The sequence below is a fragment of the Anguilla anguilla genome, chromosome 13, assembly GCF_013347855.1.
Source record: "Anguilla anguilla isolate fAngAng1 chromosome 13, fAngAng1.pri, whole genome shotgun sequence".
In the NCBI taxonomy this organism is placed as follows: Eukaryota; Metazoa; Chordata; class Actinopteri; order Anguilliformes; family Anguillidae; genus Anguilla; species Anguilla anguilla.
In genome coordinates, this window is record NC_049213.1 from 35,112,003 (window position 1) to 35,123,583 (window position 11,581).

Consider the following 11,581-nt stretch of genomic DNA (forward strand, 5'->3'; position numbering starts at 1 on the left):
AATCTCTGCCAATTCTTATGGGTGAATTCACCGACGTTTAAATTTGGGCTATGCAGCTTGTGTTGTTGAGAAAAGAGTGACTAGCCACCATTTAAAACCGAGCTATAACATACAGCCTATCGTTGTCAGCAGGTTATTAACTGAGAAAAGCCTTCCGACAGTTACTCGCGGCGATGAAAATGTGAAATCCATTTCTGTCAGTATCACACATTAGGCGCCGTGGCAAAAAAAAATATTACTAAAGTTCGGCAGAATATTTCACATGGCGCAACGTGGAGTTCAGCCAGAACTGATATGATCCTCCACACCAGGGGGCGGCGCTAGAGATTGAGAAGCGTTCGTTCCCCGCTGCGAAAGTAGGCGACACACTGCAAGAAGGCGGGGTTGAAAGGGTGCAAACATGGCAGCGGCCTTGGGAGACGATGAAATCGAAAACGATGATTATTATTCTCTGCTTAACGCCAGGAGAGAGGTGAGGCAGTCCGTAGTCTCGTAGCATATATTGGCGAGGCACCGGGCGCGGCGAATTCCTGATCCGTTTGACTGAAATGTCGCCGGCAACCGCTGAAGTTGTCCGCCAAGGAGATGACCCTCGCCTATCATTCCGATCGTGTTCGTTGAATAATAGTACACCGTGGTTTGTTTTGATTCATTGTAGATTACTGGTTTCCCTACGCTCGATTCAGTCAGTGCAAATTATGTTAATACAGAATTGCTGAAATAACTAGCTAACGAACTGTGAGATATTGTGCTGTAGCCACACGTGTCAACTACTCACACCATTCAAAGGTTGCAGACATTGCACTGTCTGATGAAGACAGTAACCTGCAGCATCTGACAGCAAAACCGGCGTATAGTCATAGTCCGTGTCAGCCTTAATAATAAATAAAACGCTGCATTTCAAAATCCAAGTCTCTTTTGATCCTTTACAGTCCAGTTAAATTAGCCATAAACAACATGCTTGAAAACTGCACGTAAGCAGCCGGCTACTAAATGGGACTAGAGCTTGCTGTGTATCGTTGCCACGATGAAAGGTTTTAAAGTTCATCTTAGTCAAACCTCAACACGACCGTTAATAAACCGCTAGTGCCCGCTGTTCCTGTAATACATTTTCATGTTGCTGTCATCAGAAACGGAATATGCTAACTTTAAACCCGGCCTTTTACACCTAATTTACGTTCAGCCTACTTTGTACTTTGAAAATAATTTGGGTCTGCACATACGTGTGTTGTTGATAAACGTTTTTACCTTAACATTTTTTATATAGCGCTTCGATGGAGCAGTCGTACATGCATAAATCACAGGGTCTCCCCATTGCTACTACGTGGAAATGTAACGATTCGTGGAGCATTTCGACGTCTCGCTCTTCCTTGCCGTTCTCGTCTCCAGGCAACGCAAGAGGAACTGAAGGCGTCATACAGGCGGCTGTGCATGCTTTACCACCCCGACAAGCACAGGGACCCAGAGCTGAAGAGACAGGCAGAGCAGCTCTTTAACCTTGTCCACCAGGCCTATGAAGGTACAACACAAGAGTCCTTAGTCTTCAGCATGCTCCCGGGGGACACGTAATAGCTGTAGCCTTGCTCGCTGTGGTTCTAACGGTGTAATCCAAGTCTAATTTAAACGTAACTGTCATTGCCCATCACCCCTGGCTCCCCCAAGCAGCACTGTGAAACATCACCATTAATTGTGCTCGCTGACAAACCAGTTATATTTTTTTAGAGGGAAACATAGAGGTTGCTTGTGGCCATGATATTTTCTGTGGATCTGTGGTCACGACCTGTATTCCTATGTTGCTGAATAATTCTGGGATTGTGTTTGCTTCTTTTTCGCCTGTGGAACTGTGTGAGTTACGGATATGCTGCATATCAAGGAAATGCTTGTGAAGTGCTGACAGACGTCTGCTCTTCCATTAGCCTGTCAACAGTAATGGGCACTCCCTGTTCTTGACCGTTCCCTTAATTGATAGCCGTCTCATTTTGTCTCACGGAAGTTCTCAGCGATCCACAGTCCAGAGCCATCTATGACATTTATGGGAAGAAGGGCCTGGAGGTGGAAGGATGGGAGGTAAGTTCTCTCGCGCCGAGTTGGCTGTGGGTCGTTTTATAGATCAGTGACAGACACTATCGTAGCAGTGTATTCCTTCACAGTGGACAGGCTATTATGGGGTCTGAGGCATTCACACAGGAAGAGTTGCAGCAGTTCTGGAGACATAGGGGTACTAGAGTTGCAGCAGTTCTGGAGACGTAGGGAAACTGCCGGCCTGATGCATAACGCCGTTGAATTGCCAGATCAGTCAATGGTTCTGTTTAATTGAGGCACAGTGTGGTTTCTAGTGCGGTATTCAAAATGGATGCACTCAGTGGACGTGCATGCCGTGCCTCCCTCGTGTTCTAGAATGACGTTGAGTGCTGCCATGACTGCAGAATTCCGTCTTGTTGTGGTTCCCTGGATACAGCGCACGGCGTCGTGGTTACCGTCACTCAGCAGAGGGTCCGTTTTGTAGGTGGTGGAGCGGAAGAGGACGCCGGCGGAGATCCGGGAGGAGTTTGAGCGACTGCAGCGGGAGAGGGAGGAGAGGCGGCTCCAGCAGAGGACCAACCCCAAGGTGACCAGCTGGCCCTGTCCTGCATCCTTGGTCGCCGTCCCACACCCCCGGTCACCATCATGCACCTCACAGTCACCATCACACACCTCCCGGTCACCGTCACGCACCTCCCAGTCACCATCACACACCTCCCTGCCGACATCCCACACCCCCGGTCGCCGTCCCGCCCCCCCCCCCCCCCCCCCCCCCCCCCCCCCGCCCCTGTCCCGCAACCGCTGTCTGCACCTGCTTCTCCCCGCGCCGCGTTAGCTGATGGTATGACCCGTGCCTTTCTGCACAGGGGACGATCAGCGTGGGCGTGGACGCCACCGACCTCTTCGACCGCTATGAAGAAGACTACGAGGACGCGCCCAGCGGGGGCTTCCCCCAAATCGAAATCAACAGGATGCACATTTCGCAGTCCATTGAGGTAAAGATGGCTGTTACAGGGCTGCAGCTGCATTTGCAGGCTATGGAGAGGATGGACAAACCTGCACGCACGACCATTGTCTGTTCACTGTGCAGCAGAGCAGGGTAGCTATTCTTTAAATGAGCATCTTTTTGTGCCTAGTTTGTGGAAAGTGCAAGCAGTAGGCAATGGTGCCATTGGTTGACGGAACTGGAAGTGTGTGTGCAAGCACCTAGAGAGATCCATTTAGTATCCAGTATGTAAGTGTATTCTAGAGTGAATGTTTACCTTATGCAGTGGTGGGCAGTGGTTTGGGGGGGTAATTAATCTCTAGTCCCCCCCCCAACCCCCCCCCACCGCCTCCAGGCCCCCCTGACCACTGCAGACACGGCCGTCCTCTCCGGCTCCCTCTCCACGCACAACGGAAACGGAGGAGGCAGCATTAACCTGACGCTGCGCCGGGTCATCTCTGCCAAGGGCTGGGGAGAGGTGAGGAGTGTGTGTGAGGGCGCGCACACGCACACACACAGACACACACACGCATAAAACACACAAACCAAATCCACACAGAATGTATGCAGACAAACTCGCATGCATAACACACACTCACATAATACGCACAGAACGTATGCATAAATACTTGCATGCATACACATATGCGCAAAACACATACAAATTGACATCAGGCTTCAAACTACAGTACTGCCAGTAAAGAAGTTATTGTACTGTGTGTGTGTGTTTGAGAGTGCGTGCATGAATGCATGGCGAAGCATAGCTCAGATGTGTTGTGTATTTGTGTGTGTGAGTGCGTGCATGCGTGTGTGTGTGTGTGGTGAAGCATAGCTCCGGTTTCAGATGTGATGTGTGTGTGTTTGTGTGTGTGTGGCGAAGCATAGCTCTGGTCTCTGATGTGATGTGTGTGTGTGTGTGTGTGTGAGCGCAGCTGGAGCTGGGTGCGGGGGACACACACGGACCCCTCCTTGGGATGAAGCTGTTCCGTAACCTGACACCACGCTGGTGAGTCCCGAACACCTCATACGATCACTCGGCACATCTTCCTCAAACACCCCAGTTAAAGCGTTTGAAGATGTTTGCGCTAGCTTTGTGACCTAATGTGCGTTTGTGCTAGCTTTGTGACCTAATGTGCGTTTGTGCTAGCTTTGTGACCTAATGTGCGTTTACGCTAACTGTGACCTAATGTGCGTTTGTGCTAGCTTTGTGACCTAATGTGCGTTTGTGCTAGCTTTGTGACCTAATGTGTGTTTACGCTAACTGTGACCTAATGTGCGTTTTGCGCTAACTCTGTGCCCTAATGTGCGTTTGCGCTAGCTTTGTGACGTAAGGTGCGTTTTGCGCTAACTCTGTGCGCTAATGTGCGTTTGCGCTAACTCTGTGCGCTAATGTGCGTTTGCGCTAACTCTGTGCGCTAATGTGCGTTTGCGCTAACTCTGTGCGCTAATGTGCGTTTGCGCTAACTCTGTGCGCTAATGTGCGTTTGCGCTAACTCTGTGACGTACGGTGCGTTAGCGCTAACTCCGTGCGCTAATGTGCGTTTGCGCTAACTCTGTGCGCTAATGTGCGTTTGCGCTAGCTTTGTGACGTACGGTGCGTTTGCGCTAACTCTGTGCGCTAATGTGCGTTTGCGCTAACTCTGTGCGCTTGCGCTAACTCAGTGACCTAATGTGCGTTTGCGCTAGCTTTGTGGCGTAAGCTGCGTTTGCGCTAACTCCGTGCGCTAATGTGCGTTTGCGCTAACTCCGTGTGCTAATGTGCGGTTTTTTGCGCTAGCTTCGTGACGGCGCAGTGCGGCCTGCAGTTCTCGTCGCGCGGCGTGCGGCCCGGCGTAACCACGGTGCTGGCTCGCCACCTGGACAAGAACACCATGGGCTACCTGCAGTGGCGCTGGGGCGTGCAGTCCGCCATGAACACCAGCGTCGTCAGGGACACCAAGACCAGCCACTTCACCCTCGCCCTGCAGGTAGAGCAGTGGGGGAACCTCCGGGGTTAAAGCTCACCTCAAACCGGGGGGTCTCAAACTCCAGTCCTGGAGGGCGGAGTCTCCACTGCTTTCCTGATTTTCCCTTTCATCAGCAGCCAGCCTAGGCCTTGGAAACAAGGTGGGCAGACTCCCTTTAGCCAATCAGTGACTTGCATTAAGGACTAAGGTGCTGGAACAGATTAGAATCCAGCAGACCCAATGCCCTCTCCTCCAGGACTTCAGTCCGAGATCCCGGCTTGAAACGGTACAAGAAAATTTCAGTGTGGGATATACGCCGTTTAGTCACGGTTTGAAGGTTGAGTCCTTGATCTTCGGACCCGGTAAAAAATATGAAATGATGATGCGGAGTAAAACGTTTTAAATTCGTATCAGAGCCACTTTGGCTGATCCTGCTGAGGAAGCTGTACTGCCTGACCTCTCTCCTCACAGCTGGGGATACCGCACTCTTTCGTGATGATGAGCTACCAGTACAAGTTTCAGGACGAGGACCAGACCAAGATTAAGGGCTCTGTCAAGTACGTACCTCCGGCCCTGTCCAGGGCAGTCTCTGTGTCCCTGTGCACTCTCTGTAACATTTAGCATTCTCTGGCCTCCTGAACCCCTGACATTGAGAATCGTCTGATTCCTTAACCCCTGACTCTGGGAATCCACTGACCTTCTGAATCCCTGACATTGAGAATCCTCTGACCCCTGAAACCCTGACGTTGAGAATCCTCTGACCCCTGAACCACTGACATTGAGAATCCTCTGACCCCTGAACCCTTGACATTGAGAATCCTCTGACCTTCTGAACCCCTGACATTGAGAATCCTCTGACCCCTGAACCCCTGACATTGAGAATCCTCTGACCCCTGAACTCCTGACATTGAGAATCCTCGGACCCCTGAACTCCTGACATTGAGAATCCTCTGACCCCTGAACCCCTGACATTGAGAATCCTCGGACCCCTGAACCCTGACATTGGGAATCCTCTGACCCCTGAACCCCTGACATTGGGAATCCTCGGACCCCTGAACCCCTGACTTGGTTTCTGTACGTCTGCGCAGGTCGGGCTTTTTCGGCACGGTGGTGGAGTACGGCGCGGAGAGGAAGATCAGCCAGCACAGCGTGCTCGGGGCCACGGTCAGCATCGGGGTCCCGCAAGGGGTCTCCCTTAAAATCAAGTACGTTTTCGCTAAGAGAAAGCCGAACCACACCGAGAACATGGCTGTTGGGCTGATGCCCTTAGCCTGAATTAAGATGAGGGACCTCAGATTCTTCAAATGCTCTCTGACTGTCACCAAAGGTAGCGTTGGGCCCCTTGTGCTGTCAGGATCGCGGAGTAACAACGCTTTTCACACTGACCACCTTTCTCCCAGTATCTTTAGAGTCAACCAATTCTAAGTCAGTGTTCTAGAACTCCACTGCTTTCAGTCACCAGTAGCGACTGTGACATCAGCATTAGAACGTTCAGTTAAGAACGCTGCAGTTTCACTGAACGTTCGTGATCTCGCACCTTAAAGGGTTAAACAACTGAAGAGTCTCGCTGGCGTCGGGTCAGTCTAAGAACAGACGGAGTTCCCGGACTAATAAATCTTTACTTTGTGCTGAAAGTCAGATTACAGGAGCTCTTATCTGAAATGACACGCTGCAGTGCTTCGTTTTCCCCGTGCTTGTTAAGAGACACTATAATGATTCACCAGAATCCCATAATAAGGGCCCGCTTTTATCAGATGTTCTGCAAAAATGCGACTCTTTACTCTGAATGGAAGACTTAACAGAGGAGATTTTAGCACATTTTAAACTTTAGACTTCCATTCATTTAACCTTAGTTTCCCTTTTTTTCATTTAGTTTTTAAAAATTTTTTTATCAGAACGTGTCCTACTTTATGACTGGGCCCAGCGAGCTTGCTTTGCTTTCCCCCGATGCCCTGTTCTGTTCTCCAGTTTACCACTAATAAAGTTTGAATAATAAACATTCAATTAAAAAAACAAATACAAAAATAAACGGACACGACAGCCGCGCAGAACAGGTGGCCGGCGGCCATGTTCCTGGCCCGGGAAACGGTAAGCTGTCCCGTTAGGAGGCTCGCGCCGTTCGTGCGCCGCGGCTAATGCTAGCGTCCCCCCCGGCTGCAGGCTGAACCGGGCCAGCCAGACCTACTTCTTCCCCATCCACCTGACGGACCAGCTCCTGCCCAGCGCCGTGTTCTACGCCACCGTGGGCCCGCTGGTCTTCTACCTGGCCATGCAGCGGCTCGTCGTGATCCCCTACGTGCGCGCCCAGAAGGAGCAGTAAGAGAGAACGCTTATCTGTCCGTCTGTCTGTCTGTCTTTCTGTGTCATTACATTACATTACATTACAGGCATTTAGCAGACGCTCTTATCCAGAGCGACTTACACAACTTTTTACACAGCATTTTACATTGTATACATTTATACAGCTGGATATATACTGAAGCAATGCAGGTTAAGTACCTTGCTCAAGGGTACAACGCCAGTGTCCTTACCCGGGAATCGAACCTGCAACCTTTCGGTTACAAGCCCAGTTCCTTACCCACTGTGCTACACTCCTACACTGTGTCACCGTCTGTCTCTCTCACAGTCTGTGTGGTCAGACCTACACAACCCTGAACTCGCACCCGTTTGAACTGCACTTTTGCTCACATAAACCATCCATCCCCTAAACTATTTTCTTCATAATACTACATTCTCTATTTCTCTCTTCCACCCAAGGCATGTGACTGTATGTTATGAGATTGTGTATTGAAAACTATCAGATGTGAGGCTGATGACTTGGCATCAGCGCTGTGTCTTGCCTACACCAGCATATGGGCACTTACGTAAGTTGCTCTGAATGAGAGCATCTGCTGTGTGATGTAAACGTGTACAGTCCGTCAGTATGGTTCTGCACGCTCCCTGGAAGAGCTTAGTCCATTTTGGGGGGGTCTCTAACGTGACCCGTGGTCTCTGTGAAGCCCGCTGGTCTTTGACCTTGGCACGCTAACGCCTGACGGGACGCGGTCGTCCTTTCTCCCCCCCCCCCCCCGCAGGGAGCTGGAGAAGCAGCAGGAGAACGCGGCCTCGGAAATCGCCCGCAGGAAGCAGGAGGCGGAGACGGCGGTGAGTGCCCCGGCGTCGGCGGCCTTCGCGGCCTTTCAGAGCGACTGACCGCGTGTGGATGTCCCACCGGGAGGAGGCCTGGCCTTTCCCTGCTGATTTCGGGCTCTCGTTCAGGAGAGAACGAGGCTTTGTGTGGGCGGCGTTCGGACGCCGGGGGGAGGGGGAGGGGGAGGGGAGGGCGAGCACAGTGACATCACCGGTCGTCTCTCTCCCCGCAGGTTCTGCTGATGCAGGAGTCCGTGCGGAGGATCATCGAGGCAGAGGAATCTAAAATGGGTGAGGGGAGAGTTTTTTTTCCCCCCAAAGGGCAGATTCTCTGTAGATTTACACATTTCCACACCTCACACCTACACTCCAGAAATAGTCCCTGTTAATTTGCACGAGAGTAACACTGTTTCGGCTCAGCCGAGATTTGACCCGTCACCTTCAGTTGGAGTTCAGTTGCTTTTTTATAAAAAAAAATTTTTTTTTGAACTGAAGGCGAAGCAAAGGTTACCTAAAAAGAACAACACTGATGACCATGGGGGAAGAGCACCAAAGGACACAAACAAAAAAAACTTAGTTTAGTTGTGCGTCTTTAAAAAAGGACGGCACAACTAAAGGTTAATAATGGAGTACACAGCATCAGACCAACTTTTTAAAGTGATACAACTCCTCCATAACTGCTTTAAGCTGAGCAAACTGTTTTTAGATTAATGACAGGCGCTGCCACTGCCCTGCTGTCCTCTCCGTTCAGGTCTGATCATCCTCAACGCCTGGTACGGCAAGTTTGTGACTGACAACAGCAGGCGGCACGAAAGGGCAAAGGTCATCGACGTGACGGTGCCCCTGCAGTGCCTGGTGAAGGACTCCAAGCTCATTCTCACGGAAACCTCGAAGGTAATGCACAACCGTGCTGACCACCCACGACTACAAACTCTACCTACGGTCATTAGAATGCACTGTAAGGGTTGTGGACTGATTGGAGGGGGTGAGTTTATTAGTTTGTTCCTGGAAGGTTGAAAAGCCAAACCCAAGCAGCAACATGGTTGTGCTGGCCAGGCATTTCTTATCAGGGCTGGACACATCGATTAACACAAGGGGGTGGTCAATTGTGACCTTTCTGTTGTGCCACGGTCCAAAAGCCTATTTTTAATTAAAACTGATAGTGATCTTAGATCAAAATGAAGCAGATAAATACTGTTGAGTTAAAAAGAAAAAGAAACGGCTGGAATTGAATCTAGAGCCACCTTTGATACCGAGCCTCCAGGGTAGGAAAGCCATTTGAGCCGACGGGCACGGTGTCGGTCGCGAGATTAACGCGAGGCCCCGCCCCCCCCCCCCCGCAGGCGGGGCTGCCGGGGTTCTACGACCCCTGCGTGGGCGAGGAGAAGGGCCTGAAGCTGCTGTACCAGTTCCGGGGCGTGATGCACCAGGTCCTCTCCGGGGACACGGAACCGCTCAGGATACCCAAACAATGTGAGTCTGACTTCCCAAAAAAACCTGCTCTTCACAGGGTTAAAAAAGGTACACTGCACTAGGATGTTATTAAAATAGGTAGAACTAAATTTTCCTAAATTGTTTTTGACCAATATGGACTCCCACACTCCCAACTCTGCCACTTTCCCCCGTGCAGCACACAGAATCGACGCGGACACCTAGGAGCTGCTGTCCAGCGGACGGACGGACGGACGACAGACGGACAGACTGACCAACCGAGAGACGCTGAAGCAGAGACGGCGGGGATGGGCTGACCTCACGGATGAGACACACCCGGATCACAGACCCTCCCAGTCCCACCCCTCCGTCCTCTTATCCTGCATATACGTACACGACCTATTAACAGTCCTGCCGTGTTTCGAACAGTGTTGGTGACCGCAGCCATGTCATGAACTTACAAGTGTCCGGAGGTGTCGTGTGTGTGTGTGTGCGTGCATGTATACGTGTGTGTGACAGTGCACGCTGGTGTTACACGCCCGTGTGAGAGAGGGCGTGATTACACAAGCGTGCGCTGTGGTTCCGTTAGCTGTTTTTTTGTTGTAAACTCTTCATTATTTACACCGCTGTTGAGAACCTCTCAGCCGGTACGGCAGCCTGTCTTTAGAGAAGCCGGTGCTGCACAAGCCCAGCTTTACCTCCTGGTGCAGACCAGTGCATGACCCACAGTCCTGCAAGATGCTGTGTGTGCCACAAGATACCGCATACACAGCAACCCAAGGACACAACAGACTCTGGAAGGTGTGAGGTCACAGATGTGATTAGAATGTTCTTGACTGAACATTCTAATGCTGATGTCACAATCACTGCTGCTGACTGAAATTTTTTTTTTTCTGAAAAAACCTACCTTTTAAATGGTTAACCCTGCTCTGAAGACTGGGCCTTCATGCATTCAATTGGCCACAAAATCCCTTACATTCCTACCCAGAATTCCCTAGGTTGTCACTGCAAAAGAGACCCGAGTTAGTTGACCGACCTGATTAAATAACGATTTAAGAAGGCGTATTGATTTCGGCCCTAGTGTAAATGGCCCTGTATACAGCCCCCTGCACCCTCCTGTGTGTGTCTGTTGCATTTTGTGATTGCAGTGATGAAACACTTCCCAGTAATGGTATTGGAAAATACTTTGCCAATGCATTCTTTGACCATTCAGATTATGCCGCTTATGATGGCTCCTGGTATGTTCCACCCCCAAATGATTATGAAACTTTTACCTAAACCATTCAAGCCAGTCAACACCTGGCAGCACTGCCCTCAGCCACTCCCCTCGAGGGTGCTCTCTGCTGCCACTGGGTGGCGGCGATGCATAACTGCAGGTCGATTCAGAGGGGGTTTACCTGAAGCAGGTTGTGCGGAGAAGCCCCCTGCTGGAGGAAAGGAAGAACTGCAGCAAGCTCTGGTCCAGGTGCTACTTCAGGACTGTAGCCAATAAAAATGGCTCATCTGTTGGACAAACATGCATTGTATTAACTTGTTAACATGGTAAGGAAATACTCTTAGGATGCTACTTACTGGAGAATTTGTCCTTTGTGTTGCGTCGCCTTCTCCTTAGCAGAGTTCTTGCTTGAATTTGATGCCACTCTGAACGAGCCAGAACTATTTCTGACAAAAGTTACAGCAAGAGGGTAAAAGTATAGTCCAATGCCTTTATGAAACTAATGTAGAAATATGGCTGTGTCACGGTGCAATTAACACCTGTTGATGGGAACTTGCAGAGGCACATCAAGAGGCACAGAATACAAACATGCTAATTGGAGGAAGTCGATTGTTTGTTTCTGAAATGTCTGTCCAGCCTATAATCCCTGTTACTACTTCAGCTTCATCAGCCATAATCAGTCTGAAGCTGATTGCTTGCAAGCGGAAGCTTAGTAAAGACACAGTTAAGTACTTGGGAGTAAGCAAGCTTGGAACTCTGTAATCCACCATGTTTTCATGATGCTGTATGGCAAACGTTACTGCGTTCGTCCAGCTTAGGGGAACTCTATTTACACGCAAGCTGGTTTACAGA

The 11,581-nt window shown here is 50.3% G+C and overlaps 1 protein-coding gene across 1 annotated transcript; it reads left to right on the top strand.

Moving 5' to 3' along the window:
- Positions 1-331: 331 nt before the first annotated feature.
- On the top strand, positions 332-10,389 carry LOC118210957 (dnaJ homolog subfamily C member 11). Its single transcript, XM_035387506.1, has 16 exons — positions 332-472; positions 1,390-1,519; positions 1,994-2,067; positions 2,507-2,608; positions 2,889-3,017; positions 3,363-3,485; positions 3,940-4,013; positions 4,785-4,974; positions 5,425-5,510; positions 6,042-6,158; positions 7,114-7,269; positions 8,028-8,097; positions 8,316-8,373; positions 8,834-8,976; positions 9,426-9,555; positions 9,713-10,389. Exons 1-16 carry the CDS (start codon positions 401-403, stop codon positions 9,736-9,738), a joined length of 1,680 nt encoding a protein of 559 aa, XP_035243397.1. The 5' UTR covers positions 332-400; the 3' UTR covers positions 9,739-10,389.
- The last annotated feature ends 1,192 nt before the right edge of the window (positions 10,390-11,581 follow it).